Below are 17,071 nucleotides of genomic sequence, written 5' to 3' on the forward strand. Positions count from 1 at the left end.
GTATTCATTGTTTTAGAGCCAGTAAACACAGGGAGAAGAGCAAACCTTAACAGATTGTTATCAATATATGCTAATATAATTTAGCTGGGTTTTCACATATCAATGGGGCCTGTATTAGCTAATGCAAAAGTCTCCGAATTGTCTTCAGAGGGAAAGGGGACAAATAAAAGAGTAAATACAGGACCCCCACTAATAAGGCTTCCCCTAAGAGTGCCCTCATTCAGGTAATAAGTAATTAAGGGTCCTAAGTTACCTTTTCATCCTCCTTAGACTATCATTTTTCTAGCTAAGTATATTTACTTACCCAACAGAAAGGGATAGATACAGACTAATATCTCTCATATGTGGAGCATATGAGAGCAAGGTAGGGGCCAGAGAGATAGCACAGTGGTAGGGCGTTTACTTTGCATGTGGCCAACCTCCAACGGATTCTGGGTTGCAACTCATATCGTTCCCATGCCAGCCAGGAGCTATTTCTGAGTGCAGAGCCAGGAGTAACCCCTGAGCGATGCCAAACCAAACAAACAAACCAAAACCAACCAAACAAACAAAAGAAATACACAGCAAGGTAGCAATGATGAACCAATCAGAAGCAACACAATGTGAAAATTGATTCACAGAATTTAGTTTTGGGGAGGGAGATTTTGAATGGGAAAGGTATTAAGAACCTTGGGGGAGAAATTAGGTACATTGATAATGGATGTGGTGTTGGAATTATGTACACGAGAAACCATCATTAACAGCATTGATTATCTTCATCAATTTTTAAAAAGTTAAAAAAAATTACCTTTCAGAGCTGGTAATAGCCTTGGAGCACTGCCAGGAATGTCATCCCCCATTAAAAGAAAAAAAATATTGTCTTAGTATTAGTATTCATGAGAGCTAAAAGAATTTCTGTGTTCTATTCTCTAAGGAAGCATCTATCTTAAAATTTATTTTTAACATGGAGAAAATTCAACTGATCCAAATTTGAAGTTAGTTGCCATAAAACCTGAATGTCTCCAGAAAAAAATCAATAATCCAGTTATCAAATGGAAATTTTAAATACATCCACAGGGTATAATTCCTAAAGAAAAACAATAGTACATTGGGGAGGGTGTTTGCCTTGCATATGGCCAACCCAGGTTCTATCTTGGCATCCCATATGGTCTCCCAAGTCCTATTAGAGGTGATCCCAGGCCCAGAGAGATAGCACAGCGGTGTTTGCCTTGCAAGCAGCCGATCCAGGACCAAAGGTGGTTGGTTCGAATCCTGGTGTCCCATATGGTCCCCCGTGCCTACCAGGAGCTATTGCTGAGCAGACAGCCAGGAGTAACCCCTGAGCAATGCCGGGTGTGGCACAAAACCAAAAAAAAAAGAAGTGATCCCTGGGTGAGCCATGAGTGAGCCCTGAGCACTGCCAGGAGTGTCCTAAAACCAAACAAAAAAATAATTTGCAACTTTTCTGTAAAGTTTTATAATCTTTTAAACTATAAACTATAACAAAAGATCGTTGTAGCTAATACTAATTTTATTAATATCTTAATTTAAATACCTTGACTACAAATATGATTGTAGTTGAGTTTCAGTCATGTGAAGAACACCCCCCCTTCACCAATACAACATTCCCATCACCAGTGTCCCAAATCTCCCTCCTCCTCATCCCACCCCCGCCTGTACTCTAGACAGGCTTTCTACTTTTCTCATTCATTCATGTTGTTATAAGAGTTCTCGTAATTTCTCTAATTGCACTCACCACTCTTTGTGGTGAGCTTCATGTTGTGAGCTGGACTTTCCAGTCCTCTCTCTGTCTCTGAGAATTATGCAAAATTATGCAAAAATTATGCAAAATGGCTTTTATTTTTCTTAAAACCCATAGATGAGTGAGACTATTCTGCGTCTCTCTCTCTCTCTCTCTCTCTCTCTCTCTCTCTCTCTCTCTCTCTCTCTCTCTCCCCCTTTAACTTATTTCACTCAGCATGATAGATTCCATGTACATCCATGTATAGGAAAATTTCATGACTTCATCTCTCCTGACAGCTGTATAATATTCCATTGTGTATATGTACCACAGTTTCTTTAGCCATTCATCTTTTGCAGAGCATCTTGGTTGTTTCCAGAGTCTGGCTATTGTAAGTAGCGCTGCAATGAATATAAGTGTGAGGAAGGAATTTTTGTATTGTATTTTTTTGTTCCTAGGGTATATTCCTAGGAGTGGTATAAAAAAAATCTCAATCTGTCTTCTGAGCCAACCCTCTGGAATACAGCCTTTTCTATAAATACACTCATTAAAGTATTTCATGCATGGTATTTCATTCATGGTCAATTGCAGACTTTCCCAAAGTGAGTATAACAATCCAGGTTGGGACAGTGAAACAATACAGGGTGTCACTAGGATCCTCAGGTGCAATTGAGGATTTCTGTTTGCTTTCAAAAGGAGATGTTTAGGGTGCTAAGTAATTTTTCTACTAAAAATGGGGCATGATTGGCCAAACAAGTTCTGCTCTAAGGTGTGATTCCCCACCTCTTCCGAGTCCAGCACTTCTAGCTTCCTTCACCCCTTCTTTTCCTTACTCACTTTTCGGGGCTTTTCTTCCCCTCTAAAGCTCACCTCCGCTTGCCCACTCTCATTCTTCTTTGCCTCTGCAAACCTGCATTCTTTCCCCATACTTGTCTCCCTCACCTCCCCCAAGTTGTGCCTGTTTGCTCTGGAGTGATAGTACATAGGGTAGGGCATTCTCCTTGCATGTGGTTGACCTGGGTTTAATCCCTGGTACCCTACGTGGTCCCCTAAGATGACTAGGAGTGATCCCTAAGTGCAGAGCCAAGATGAACCCCTAAATACTGCTGGGTGTGGGCCCCAAATAAAACAAAACAAACAGTGTGTCTATTTTCTCTAGCACCGTGTCACCATGTTTAGCTTACTTTGTGGCATCATTAAGTTCCGGTGCCAGCTTGGCAGTATTTTCTCTATGTATCAGAAAGAACACATAGCAAATGTTCTCAGTCTCAGGAGGTGTGGTGAGGGTTGGCAGTATGTGATGCCAATTGCTAATAATAGGCGCTCAGCTAACATCAGTTAAAAAGCCCTTCATTCTGATCTTCACTCGCCTTGATTTAGTTTCCCTAGCTCTACTAACACCTGTTTTGTATGGCTCACAAAGAGAAGTGGTGAGAACAGCTGACACAATTCCCGTGGCTGGTATAAGAAATGAGATGCATTGCTTTCTCTTTTTCATTTAAAATGCATGACATCAAACTTATACTTGTATCTGCACTGTTCCCAGATTTTACCTTGTTAAATGACTCTGCGCATTGCTTGCAGGTTGCAGGTGGCCTTGCTTCTCTCTCTCTCTCTCTCTCTCTCTCTCTCTCTCTCTCTCTCTCTCTCTCTCTCTCTCTCTCTCTCTCTCTCTCTCTCTCTCAAAAGTTCATATAGAAGATTTATCTTTAGGGCCAGAGAAATAGCACAGCGGATAGGGCTTTTGCCTTGCACGAGGCCAACCTGGGTTCGATCCCTAGCATCCCATATGGTCCCCTGAGCCTGCCAGAAGTAACTTCTGAGCACAGGTGTGGCCCAAAGGGAAAAAAATGAGAGGGAGAGAGAGAGAGAGAGAGAGAGAGAGAGAGAGAGAGAGAGAGAGAGAGAGAGGACTCCATGTTTAGATCATGCTGCTTTCTTGTCCTTTTTTTTTTAACTTGATTGATTGATTGGTTTTTGGGCCACACCCACCAGTACTCAGGGGTCATTTTTATCGCTGTGCTCTGAAATTGCCCCTGGCAGGCTGGGGGACCATATGGGATGCCGGGAATCAACCACGTTCCTTCCGAGTCAGCCACATGCAAGACAAACACCCTACTTCTGTGCTATCTCTCCAGCCTTTTCTTGTCCTTTTTGATATTTCAAGAAACTATTTCTGTTCTTTGTTTGCCACGTAATAACCCTTCTTAACCTAAACCTCATTACAACAAGGCACAAGGCTTCTCTGACTCCTTATTTCCGAGATTCTGTTTCTCAAATTGTGGAACACTGACCTGAAGAAAAAAAATCAGTTTCTGCATCACCCAAGAACTTGTCACGCACAATTTTTTTTCAATCTCATTAAATCCTAAGGGTTTAGAATCCCTAGAGGCAGAATCCAGAAATCTGTCTTAATTGCCCTCCAGGGAAGTTTGATACCTGGAGAAATTTGAGATCCATGGCTCAACTCATCCAATTCTTCTGCATGCTTTTCTCCTAGTCACATTTTACCCATCATAAAGTCACATTTTACCCACTGTTCTGGTAAAAACTGTGATTGGAGGTTACTATGTGGCTAAAGCCCTTATTACATATTATTTAGAAAATCATGGAATAAAATGTTACTTGACAAAATTCCATCCATGATAATAAGAGATGGTGAAGAAGAGATAGATGATATTACAAGTAAGCCAAGAAACTAAACTTAATCAGGAGGATAGAATTCTTCCTAAAAGAATGTTTCCCTTATAAAAAATTCTTTAATGCTATTTATAATATGCAAATGAAGATACTGATCAATTTTTTAATTATCTTTATTTAAAAACCGTGTTACAAATATGATTGTAGTTGTATGATTACAGTCATGTAAAGAACACCCCCTTCACCAGTGCAAGATTCCCACCACCAGTTTTCAAGATCTCCCTCCTCCCCACCCCACCCACACCTGTACTTGAGACAGGCTTTCTATTTCCCTCATTCATTCACATTTTATGATAGTTTTCAGTGTAGTTATTTCTCTAACTGCACTCATCACTCTATGTGGTGAGCTTCATGTCATGAGCTGCACCTACATGGGAAGATGGGGGGAAATAAGGGTTGGGACTGAGGCAGTAAAAGATTAGAAATGAGCTTTGTAGGGCAGTATCAAGGTCACAATACAAGATGGATATTATGCATATATAAACTATATACATACAATACTATCAATAGGACACCAAGGAGAAAAAATTTCCAGTGACTGTCCCAACATAAACCAGTACTAGAATGGCCTGACCTCTTCCCAAAGCACATTCCTATTAGTGTAGGGAGAGGTATGGGGAAGCCTGATGACCCCTATAGAGTCCACCTGGACCGGGAAGTCCTGGAGTCCAGGGGAAAAAGGGGAATGGCTGGGGGCCTGCCAAGCCTCCCAGCACTCCCCAGGCTAGGGAGAAGGCCTCCGGCATGTAGACTCCTCAAACCCCATACCTGGCAAGAGCTGGCCTCCAAAATCAAAGGGGAAACCAGAAGCCAGATATCTGCCCACCCTCTTCCCCATGCACCTCCCTCCTGGGGTACGGAGGGAGGGGGGAAGCCTGAGGACCCCTAAGAGTCCACCTGAACCCACTTCTGGCCATCTGAGCTGGCACCCAGGGAAGGCCTGGTGTCCAGGGGAGAAAGAGGGGGATGGCTGGGGGCCTGCCAATCATCCCAGCACTCCCCAGGCTAGGAAGAAGGCCTCTGACATGGGGACTCTCCAAAACCCCATACCTGGCAAGAGCTGGCCTCCAGAAACTGAAAAAAAATTTAATGATGCTAATAAACAGTGCTAGTAAGTGGCAAATGATATGGAAAAGTCTGAAGTAATCTTCAGAGTAACTATACTTAGATTTAGAAAACATTAGGAATTTCTTACTAATTACTTATTTAGTGATGACTCTATGGGTCCATTTCAATCAGACTTCCATATTTGTATATTTTTTACATTTTTATAATAAAAATGTAAAATAATGGCTGGAGCAATAGCACAGCAGGTAGGACATTAGCCAACCTGGGTCAGTCTTTGGTATCTCATATGGCCCTCTGAGCCTGCCAGGAAAGATTTCTGAGCATAAAGCCAGGAGTAACCCCTGAGCACCACCAGGTATAGCCCCAAAACCAAAATATAGTAAAAATAAAAATAATAATAACAATAATTCTGTGATATGAAAGCACATTATTTCCTTACATTATATGCATTCAAATTAAATAAATTTTATATCTGTAATTACCAGTCTGGACATAAATAGTAGTATAAATAATAGGAATAATTAATTTGTTGTACTTATTAAATGGTTTTTTATCTATTTCTACTGGTTGTGTATGCATATATTTGAGTTAGAAGATATAGGTAGGGCCCGGAGAGATAGCACAGTGGCGTTTGCCTTGCAAGCAGCCGATCCAGGACCAAAGGTGTTTGGTTCGAATCCCAGTGCCCCATATGGTCCCCATGCCTGCCAGGAGCTATTTCTGAGCAGACAGCCAGGAGTAACCCCTGAGCAATGCAGGATGTGGCCCAAAAACAAAAACAAAACAAAACAAAACAAAAAGAAGATAGAAGATATAGGTAGAAAAATACAGTTATCAACTTGAATGTTGAAGAAATGAGCAAAAGTTAAGGAGTATATATGGTTTGTACATTGCTGCCATGTAAATTTAAAAATTTTGGGGGGGCCCAAGCAATAGTACAGCAAGTAGGATACTTGCACAAGACCAGCCTGGATTTAATTCTGAAACCCCATAATGTCTCCACCAGGAATTATCGCCAAGCACAAATCTGTAGTTAACCCTGTGTATAGCCAGTGGTGACCACAAAATAAAAACTTAAAAAAGCTTTTTGGGAAGCAATATTACAAGATTTAAGAATATGTTACTACAATTAAATTATTAATGCAAATAAGCTCTGTTGAAATCATCTAAAGGGATAAAATTCTAATTTCAGGAAAGATTTTAATAAGAAAGATTATAGCTAAGCTTTTATTTCTCCTAAAAGCATAAAATATTGAAAAATATGTAACCAGCCATAAGAAGATATTAATTAAACATCTAGAATTTATCCTATGTAAATAAGGTAATGTCAAATTATAATTTTTTTTGGTTTTTCGGGCCACACCCATGTGATGCTCAGCTGTTACTTCTGGCTAAGCGCTCATAAATTGCCCCTGGCTTGGGGGGACCATATGGGACTCCGGGGGATCAAACCGTGGTCCTTCCTTGGCTAGTGCTTGCAAAGCAGACACCTTACCTCTATCGCCACCTCACCGACCCCAAATTATAATTCTTTTTATTTGTATTGTTTTTGGGCCACACCTGGTGATGCTCAGGGGTTACTCCTGGCTATTTGATCAGAAATCGCTCCTGGCTTGAGGGACTATATGGGATGCCAGGGATAGAATCCAGGTTCGTCCTGGGTCAGCCACAATCAAGGCAAATGCCCTACTGCTGTGCTATCACTCTGCCCCCCCTTTTTAAATTATAATTCTTATTATAGTAAAAAAAAAAGATAAACTTTAACACATAGTAAGATTATATCTATAGAAATAAGTACCAAAAGAGAACTCTACATAATGATTACAGGAGATTACTGCCCTATTTTATTTCCCATTCTTATATTTTCTAATTTTTTGTTAATTTTTGGATCACCCTTGGCTGTGCTCGGGGCTTTGTCTTGGCCCTGTGCTCAGGGATCACTCCTAGCAGTGCCTGGAGGGTATTAGGAGTATAAGGAATTGAACCTGTGTCAGCCAGGTGCAAGGTAAGTGCCTTAACCCCTGTACACTGTCTCTGACCCAATCTTACACTTTCTTTAGAGATATATACTTAGATTCTATGACAATGTGTAAATCCCATGCTTCTTCTCCAAAGTGGTTTGGCTTCTGTGACTTAGCAAACAAACATACTTTTAATCCAGAGAGAGCTGATTTTTTTGAGACTTTACTCATCCTAGAAAGAGTAAGTAATATTGCTTCTCTATTTCAGCAAAGCTCTAGACCTAAGCCAGCTACTTAGATGAAGCAAAGATTTGATAGAAAGAGACCAAAGGAATGTGGGTGCAGTTATAGTCTTCCTTCAGCTTCTCCTCCTGCTGCTAAAATATGCAGCAGTCATTTGGTTGCATCTTTGCCAGGATGAAACAAACTTAGAAATAACCCTGATGAAGTCCACCACCCTTCTTTGGGTATCATATCCAGGAGTTTGCTTGAACATGAAAGATCAAGTGTTTTCCTAAAGCTGTATTAAACCAAATGGCACCTGCATTGACCACAAGGAACTTTAAGCCAAGTTACTTTCTGTGGCATCAAGTTAAACAGGTTAAATTAAAACATGCTAAGAGAATTAGAGACCGCCCATTTGGAGAAGGATATGACATTTATGCTTATGACCCTTCCCATCTCAGTTTAGTTGGAATTAACCTAGGGGTCTGTACCTGCTCTTCTGCTGTCCATAATGACAGCAGTACTTGGGGAAAAGGTGGTGATATATAGGATATCAGAGATTGACCTAGGTATCATGAGATACCTGAATATAATTTTAATTATATTAAAATTACAATGATGTGGCATATTAAAAAAGGTGAAATGGAAGGCTAGGGTGATAGCACAGAGAGTAGGGCATTTACTTTGCAGGTGGCTGACCCAGGTTCTATCCCCAGTATCCCATATGGTCCTACACATCTGCCAGGAGTAATTTCTGAACACAGAGCCAGGAATATCCCTTGAGTGTCACTGTGTGTGCCCCCCCCAAAAAAAGGGGGGAGGATGAAATGGAAAGATAAGAAAAACACAAACTTCAAGTATCAGTACCTTGAGATTTTCATATTCATTATATTTTCTTCTATGCTAATAGAACATTGAAATCACATATACATTTATAGGCCCAGGTCATGTTTAAGGTTCAGATATGACCTTGAACTTTAGGTTTTGAAATATGTCTGTTCCTTGATAAGCTACTGTGTTAAATGTGAGGCACATTCTAATTGGGGAAGAGGAAGTGGTAAAAGAATCCTCTGCTATGTCTGTCATTACGTATAAAATAAAGCCCTTGGGAGGATCTTCACAAAAGAAAGTGACTATTTACCCAAGAGTCACCTTGGAGTCCTTCAATTCTACAAGTAAATCTTCCTCCTCCTAGTTTTAAAGCAGGCCATTACTTTTCTGTACTTTATTTTCCAGCTAAGAGTCTTTCATCTGGGTATTTCTTCATCTGACTGCAACAGCTTTCAGTCCTCCTTAAAAATCCATTTGACTTCAATGTCTAGTTTTCTAGGCCTCCCCTGGGCTAGGATGAAATCACACTGAGGGAATTTTGATTTGACAAATGGTCACTGTGGTGGAGCCTTTGATCCTCTCCATGGTGTTAACTAGCAGTTCCCTTGTTTGGCTGAGATCAAAGCCAAATTGCTTACAGGCTTGCTCCATGGTTGTTGCTGTGTGAATCCCAGTACTTCCCAGAATGCTTGCCTATGGTGTTGCTGGGTTGCCAGGAGATCTGAGCTCTTCCCTTAAGTCTTGAGGAATCCTATTCCTGAGCTCTTCCCTTAAGTCTTGAGGAATCCTATTCCTGGTATTAAGTGTCAGAAGTCCTTTGCTTACTAAAGTAGGAATTCTTAATTCTGCTCCTTCATCTCTGGGTTTATCAAGTGTCCAACAATTTGAACAAAATTTATTTTACTCACTCGCCTTTAGAAAAATATTACTGGAGACTAGAGAGATAGTATAAGAGTTAAGGCCCTTGACTGCATGCCTGGTTTAATCCCAGCCCTGTATATGGTCCCCTGATCACTGTCAGGAAGAAACCCTGACACCAGAATTTGGAATAAGTCCTGAAAACCATTCTGTGTAGCCCAAAATCCAAAAAGGGAGAGGGGAATACTACTGACTACAGAACAAGGTTGGGTGGAATTAAGGGACCTAACAACTATGCCATTGTAGTGCTGGAAAATATCCACATGGTACCAGGAGGGATATCTACATAATTATTGCACTGTCTGGAATCACATTCTTGATTGTGGCACCAATGGTCACACCGTCAGTGCTGGGAATGCACTTGGCCATGGGGGGAAAGCTGGTGATCAAATTCACAACTTCACAAGTGCATAACAACTGACAACATTTCTGGGTTCACTTGGAACTTTGACTGCTCAAAAAACATCACTGTTGGGTTTGGAGTGATAGTACAGCTGGGAGGGCACTCGCCTTGCATGTGGCTGACACAGGTTCAATCATCAGTACTCAGTATGGTTCCCCAAGCCTGTTATGCTTCCCCAAGCACAGAGCCAGGTCTCAACACTCCTGAATGGAGCCCAAAAAGCAAAAGCAAAAGTGCACCACTATAACCTTTGCTTCACTCTCAAATGTACATGGTGTTGTATATGGTTCTTTTGAAATTTGGGAGTTTTAATCAATTTTGTCTTTTTATAACAGATTTGTGCATGTTCTTTTTTAAAAGCTTATTTACAAGCCAGATTTTACAATGTTATTCATAATGTCGTTGTTTCAGTATTCGATGCTCCAACACCAATCGCACCACCAGTGTCCCACCACTAGCAGGCAAAAAATAATTACTTTATCTTGCTTTTACAGCACATACAATAAGTCTTGCATTCATAATTCCCTTTGTAGTGAGGGCTGTTGCTGGTATAAATGGGGTGACGCACATATTCTTGGGCTCTGAGGCTGCACACGTGAGTTTTGTGCATATTCTATGGCAGCAAATGGATGCGTTCAGTATATGGTTGCCATATTTCATGCATCTATGATTTACCTAACTTTTTACTAAATGTTGGTATATATATATATATATATATATATATATATATATATTTGTTTTTTTTGGCCAGACCCATTTGATGCTCAGGGGTTACTTCTGGCTAAGTGCTCAGAAATTGTCCCTGGCTTGGGGGGGGACCATGTGGGACACCGGGGGATCGAACCATGATCCTTCCTTGGCTAGCACTTGCAAGGCAGACATCTTAACTCTAGCGCCACTTTACCGGCCCCAAATGTTGGTATATTTTAATGGAAAGTCTTTCCAACTTTTTCAAATATTTGCTGAAAATCCACATCTAAGTCAACCCAGGCAGTTCAGACCCATGTTGTTCAAGGGTCAGTTGTATGAACAGAATAGAATCTGTTGTGAATAGAAAGATCGAGAGAGGGGCCAGAGCAATAGTACAGTGGGTAGAGTGTTTGTTTTGCATGTGGCCAACCAGGTTTGATCCCCCAGCATCCCATTTTGTCCCCTGAGCCTGCCAGGAGTGATTTCTGAGCAAGAGCTAGGAGGAACCCCTGAGTGCTGCTGGGTGTGGCCAAAAAACCCAAAACCCTAAAACAAACAAACAAACAAAAAAAGATAGAGAGAAAACAGGCACATTTGCTGAGTTGTTTGGAAAACATTGGTCTTGTGATTAGATGTCAAAGCTCTAAAATTAACTAAAAATCTTAAAAGCCAAAGAGCATGTGTCAACTTGGGGCACTGACCTGGATGAAGTCTGGTGGATGTGAGCATCTGAATGCATTCAGTTTGCTATCACCCTTCCAAGACCCCACAATCTAACTCTGTCTCCTCCTCTGACAGATGGGGACCTCTCCATCTCCAATGATGATGACTCCCTGGAAAATGCACCGTCCTTGAGCTCCAGCCAGCTGTCTCTGCCTGCCCTGTCCGAAATGGAGCCGGTTCCCATGCCCAGGGATCCCTGCTCTTATGAGGTGCTCCAGCCTTCAGACATCATGGATGGGACAGGTAATGTGTGACCCGAGTTGTGGTCTTAGAGAACCTTCTTTCTCATTTCTTTTCTGAACTATTTCTATCTAAGTCTTTCCTGGGAATGAAAACAGAACTGACATATCAGTAAATGCACAAACTACCTAGAGAATGAGGCTTTTTTGCACTTCGTGTTCTATCAAGTCAGTTTCTTGACTTGATATATTTTTTGACTTGAAAGCCTTAATATCATTGTATTGTTTTTTGTAACATTGATTATTTTAAATGTCATCGTTTTGTTTTTTATATTCACTTTAGTTAGATAAGGGGGGAAATATCTATCACTTCTATGCAGTACCTGCCTATCTCCTGTTCAATGATTTGCAAGCTTGCCCTGAAATCCTGCCCCCAAGATACCAGTTAAAGGTCCGATCAGTCTAGTAAATGGCATTGCTTATGAGATCAAACCAATTATTGTGTTTGTGTCCATTATACTAGACACCTTGACTGGTAAAGTTACTGTACGTTGGTGACTTCTTCTGTTTGCTTGGGCTTTTTGGCTTTGGGTTGATTGGTAGATTTTTGGCTCAAGGCTCAGGTTTTGGTCCTGGCTCTGAGCTCAGGAATTACTCCTGGCAGGGTTCAGGGGATCATTTGGGATCATGCTGGATATTGAATCCAGATCTGCCCCTGCAAGGCAAATGCCCTCCCTCTGTACTATCTCTAGTCCATAGAGTAATATTTAAGGTCTGCTGATTCTCCCCTCTTTGTCCAAAGCACAGAGAGGTCATACCATTGCTTAATACCTCAAAGAGAGAGAGAGAGAGAGAGAGAGAGAGAGAGAGAGAGATCAGTACCAGTATTTATTCTTCAGAGAGGGGTCAATATCAGTGACCATTCCCTTAGAGAGAGGCAGTACCAATGCTCATTTCCTCAGAGAAGCTAGTATCAGAGCCTGTTCCCACAGAGAGAGGTCACTTCCAGTGCCCTTTCCCTCAGAGAGGTTATTGCCAAGTGCAGTTTCCCTCAGAGAGAGGTCAGTACCAGCATCTGTTCCCTCAGAGGTCTGGTCTAGGGCCTTCCCCATTGTCCGTGGAGATCAGATCTGGGCCCAGCCTCAAAATTCCATCTCTCTGTGACTCTCCCACTTTGTCTCCCTCATCAAGCCCAAGTGGGTAGGACAGGTGTCCTCTGTCCATGTCAACCCTTCTTGGCACCAGGACCTGTGCCCTACAGAGAGAGAGGGACTCTCTTTTTCTCAAGGGCTAGCTACAGGGTTAATGTTTAGGGGTTGACAGCTACACTCTAAGAGACTTTCTTCTCTGACAGAGAAGGGTGTCATTCATCCAGGCCTCTCTCCCACTGCCCTCTGACAAACTGGATTGGTTTTTGGTTTTATTATTGGTTTGGGGGCCATACCCAGATGTGCTCCGGGATTTACTCCTGACTTGTGCTCAGGAATCAACTTGTGCTCAGGCAAGGCTTGAGGGACCCAATTGGTGCTAGGATTGAACCAAAGCTGTTTGCAAGGCAAGTCCTACATACTCTAATATGGCTCCTGCCCCATGAATGATTTTTCCAACCAAGCAGTCTAGAATTTTGCACCTGGCTTTCCTACTGATGTCGAACTCAGATGGATGTGACTGTCACAGTAAGCACTGTCACTACATGGATTCAGAGTATCAAGCTCTGCTGCTGAACCTGTCACAGCTCTTCACTTGAGCCAGTTGGGTCCCCATCCCCATAGGGGAACGGAACAGTGTCCCCAAGACAGAGCAGAAATTCAAGCAAGTGTTGGGGTCAGAGCTATAATACAGCAAGCAGAGTGCTTGCCATGCACATAGATGGCTGGGGTTCAATCCTCAGCATCCCATATGCTCTTTTAAACCCCACCAGGAGTAATTCCTGCAGGTAGAGTCAGAAATAAACCCTGAGCACCTGAGAGTGTGGCCTCAAAATTAAAAGAAAAGGAAAAAAACAAACCAAAAAAAGTGAGCAAAGAGAGGAAGATGAAATAAGATCTGGGCAGGGACATCCTACCTTTGATATGTCAGAGTTTACAGGACCAGTGTATGTGTGTGAGGAGAGGATGAAAGGAGGTATGCCATTAAAAAAAAAAAGCAACCACCCAAGGGGTAGAGTCTGGAAACCCAATAGGGTGCACTGAGCCTTGAAGGATTAGTTGCAGGGTACATGGAGAAGCCCCAATTGGTGTCCCCTCTGGAGCCAAGATCACAAGTCAAGTCCACGCTACCCTGGAAAACACAGACAGGCAGGGGGAAAATGTTTGCCGCTGGTTTTGTGCTGGTTTTTCAAATTTGTATCATGTTGAATGGTTGAATGTGGGGGGTGGTTGGTGGGAAGATTCCCCTCCTATGTCCCTTCCTGATCTTCCTACCTCTCCTCTCTCTCCCCCACTTTCTGGATCCCTGGTGCCCTCACCTTGCCTTTGCATGTCCATGAGTGCCTGGGCTGTTGGCTCTGCTATGTCACTCACCTAAGTGCCTTTGTCCCTGTTCTATGTGCCCTGCGTGCATAGCGTCTGTGTAATGTCTCCTGTGTGTCCTATGGTTGTACCCTCAGTGTCTGAAGAAAGTCCCTCTGCCACTGACTCTGGAGTCCTCATGTCCCAAGATCCTTCAGCCAAACCAGTCCTGCTACTGCCCCCCAAAAAACCTGCTGCTTTCTCTGGAGACCATGAAGAGACCCCAGTGAAGCAGTTGCCCCTTCTCAAGCAGCCCCCCGCCCTGCCTCCCAAACCCACTGCCAGGATTGCCAACCACTTAACAGGTGAGTCAAGACTCGGGGTACATCACTTCACCTTCCCTTCATGGGACAGGGTCTTCCTCTCTTTGGCCAAGGGCCCATTGGGGGAGTTTGGGTGTTTCTATGTGTGTCTTGGTACACGCAGTTGTGGCCTAGGTTTGTGTGTTTGTGTCAAGAAGCTTCCAATAATGCCCGTTCCATGTGCCAGGAGTCTTCAGTTGTGTGTCTGTTCATAGGCAAATGAAATTTCTGGGACTAATTTGTGAATTGGACTCAGCATCAAGTTCTTTGCAATGATAAGAAGTGGTGGGTGCCTGATTCCCTTCATAATAAATTTGTCAAAGTTTTTCTTTTTTCTTCTTTTGCTTTCAATAATTGCCCTGCAATCCAGCATTTTTCCGCTATTAAAATTCAAGTTCTGAATCCAAAAGAAAAAGAAAAAAGGTGGGAGGAGAAAATTAAGACAAGGATCTGCTAAGTACTATGGGAAATGCTTTTAAAAGAAGGATGCTGTCCCAAAATGATTTATATATTTTAAAATGCTCTTTGCCAGGTGTCCCCATGTGATTATATAGGGCTTCGTGTCAGACGGCGTTTGCTGGACACCTGAGTGTGTTGGCAGCCTGTCAGACAGGTGGTGGGATGGACAGAGATGAACTACTTCAAATGTGGCTTCTCCCACCTGTCTAATATTGGTCTATTGCCTATTTCCACTCTTTAGCTGTATTCTGAAATAGTTTCTTATTGATCTCTGTATGTTTCTGTCAGATGTAGTCAGAAGGGAGGCTGAGAATTATTTTCTCTCTCATGAGAGAGAGAGAGGTGAGATGGAGAGGAGTGAGTGATGTGCCAGGCTGGCGAGAGTTCTGCAGTGGAGTCCCAGAACCCGTTTCCACTTCTTCCTTCCTCAACACTGTTCCCAGGATAGCAGGATGTCTTGCACATGCTGCTGAGTTTTATCCAAGTCCAACTGAAACATAGGCTTCTGTCAATTACTAGATCAATAAATGCATCCATCCAAGTCAATGCTTGTGACTGAAATGAGTTCATTTCTAACCAAAAGCACCATTCCATAGATTGCTAATACTTTAGCCCAATGCTTCTTAGTTTTAATGCTTAGAAACCCATAAAGAGAACAACAATCCTGTCCCAGCTTTCCACTGAAAGATCACCACTGGTAAAAATCAAATGCCGGGGCCGGCGAGGTGGTGCTAGAGGTAAGGTGTCTGCCTTGCAAGTGCTAGCCAAGGATCAGGACCGCGGTTTGATCCCCCAGCGTCCCATATGGTCCCCCCAAGCCAGAGGCAATTTCTGAGCGCTTAGCCAGGAGTAACCCCTGAGCATCAAACGGGTGTGGCCGAAAAACCAAAAAAAAAAAATCAAATGCCACTGTGCAGTCAGACCTCACTTAATGTCCTTTTTTAAAATATTTTATTATTTCTTTATGTAAGCACCGTGGTAACAGGAATGTTCATAGTTGGGTTTCAGTCATCGAATGTACACAACCCTTCACCAGTATAACATTTTTGCTACCAGCATTCCCAATTTTCCTCCTCTTCCATGCCCTACCTGTTTTCAAGACAAGCATTTTGCTTCTCTCTCATCTCACTGTCATTGTCATGGCAGTTGTCAGTGCCGTTAGTACTCTAACTGTGCTCACCATTCTTTGTGATACGCTGGTCCTTCCAACCCTTATCTCTATTGTCCCTGGATATTATTACCATACTGTCTTCCATTTTCTTATATCCTGCAGATGAGTGAGACCATTCTATATCTATACTTCTCCCTCTGATTCATTTCTCTCACCAAAATAATCTCCATGCCCATTCATGTATAGGCAAATTTCATTACTTAATTTTTTCTAAGAGATGCTTAGTATTCCATTGTGTGGATGTTCCATAGTTTCTTTAGCCACTCATCTGTTGTTGGGCAACTGGGTTGTTTCCAGATTTTGGCTATTGTAAATAGTGCTGTAATGAACATAGGAGAGCAAAGGGCATTTTTTTGTATTGTGTTTGTGTGTTCCTAGGGTATATCCATAGGAGTCGTATTGCTGGATCATGTGGATATTCCTCAAAAAATTGATAATTGAGCTCCCATATGATCCAGCAATACCATTAGTAAAGTCCAGAAAGGCTAAACTAGGCAGCATTCCCACCAGGTTTTTGAAAATTACAGCTCTAAGCAAAGCCATGTCTAATTCATTTAGTTTTACCAAAGTCAGCTTAATATAAATAAGCCTTGACTTTTATGACATCACACATACCTGGTCACAAAATATATCACCAAATTTCTAAAGAAAGACCAAAGAACTTCTAATGTTAATTTCTATTTGTATTCACTCTTCCATTTCACTTACTCTAGTTCAGGGTCACAGGTACCTCGAGCCTAATCTGGTAGCTCAACACAAGTTGGTAGTTGCTAAACACTGGAAAGATTGTTATTGCATCACAGGGTGCATATCAGTCACATGTACACACACACACACACACACACACACACACACACACTTAGAGTGCTCAGAGTGGTACAACTGAAATATACTAGTGACTCTCAGGAGCATTTCTGTGGGGATACATGAGGAAGCTGAGAGTCTGGAGAAAACCCACAATTGGGGGACATACTCCACAGTTGCTCTGACCAGGAATTGATTGTTCCTTTTTCATCAATATTGTAAAGAAATGACAGTGATTAGAAGCAACATTATTCAAAGGCTCACTGGACATATTCTTCCACAACCTGCTTCTTGCACTAGGTGATGTTTTGTTAACAGGTTCTCCTGTTAACAATGTGACTTTGTTAACTATTCAATATTGTTAGTCAGGATTTTCTTGACAGACCCTTAAGGGATATTCCAGCTTC

The 17,071-nt window shown here is 42.1% G+C and overlaps 1 protein-coding gene across 5 annotated transcripts in view; it reads left to right on the plus strand.

Annotated features, from left to right (window-relative positions):
- Positions 1-17,071, plus strand: part of PHACTR1 (phosphatase and actin regulator 1) — a 554,139-nt gene that overhangs the window by 439,027 nt on the left and 98,041 nt on the right. For 3 of the 5 annotated variants that reach the window (XM_049765250.1, XM_049765247.1, XM_049765248.1), the window contains 2 exons: positions 11,315-11,482; positions 14,027-14,233. In XM_049765250.1, the coding sequence (XP_049621207.1) occupies positions 11,315-11,482; positions 14,027-14,233 (375 nt within the window). The remainder of the gene's footprint in view (positions 1-11,314; positions 11,483-14,026; positions 14,234-17,071) is intronic. The other 2 variants (XM_049765251.1, XM_049765249.1) reach the window with 1 other exon arrangement.

This window comes from Suncus etruscus, chromosome 18, assembly GCF_024139225.1.
Source record: "Suncus etruscus isolate mSunEtr1 chromosome 18, mSunEtr1.pri.cur, whole genome shotgun sequence".
Lineage (NCBI taxonomy): Eukaryota > Metazoa > Chordata > Mammalia > Eulipotyphla > Soricidae > Suncus > Suncus etruscus.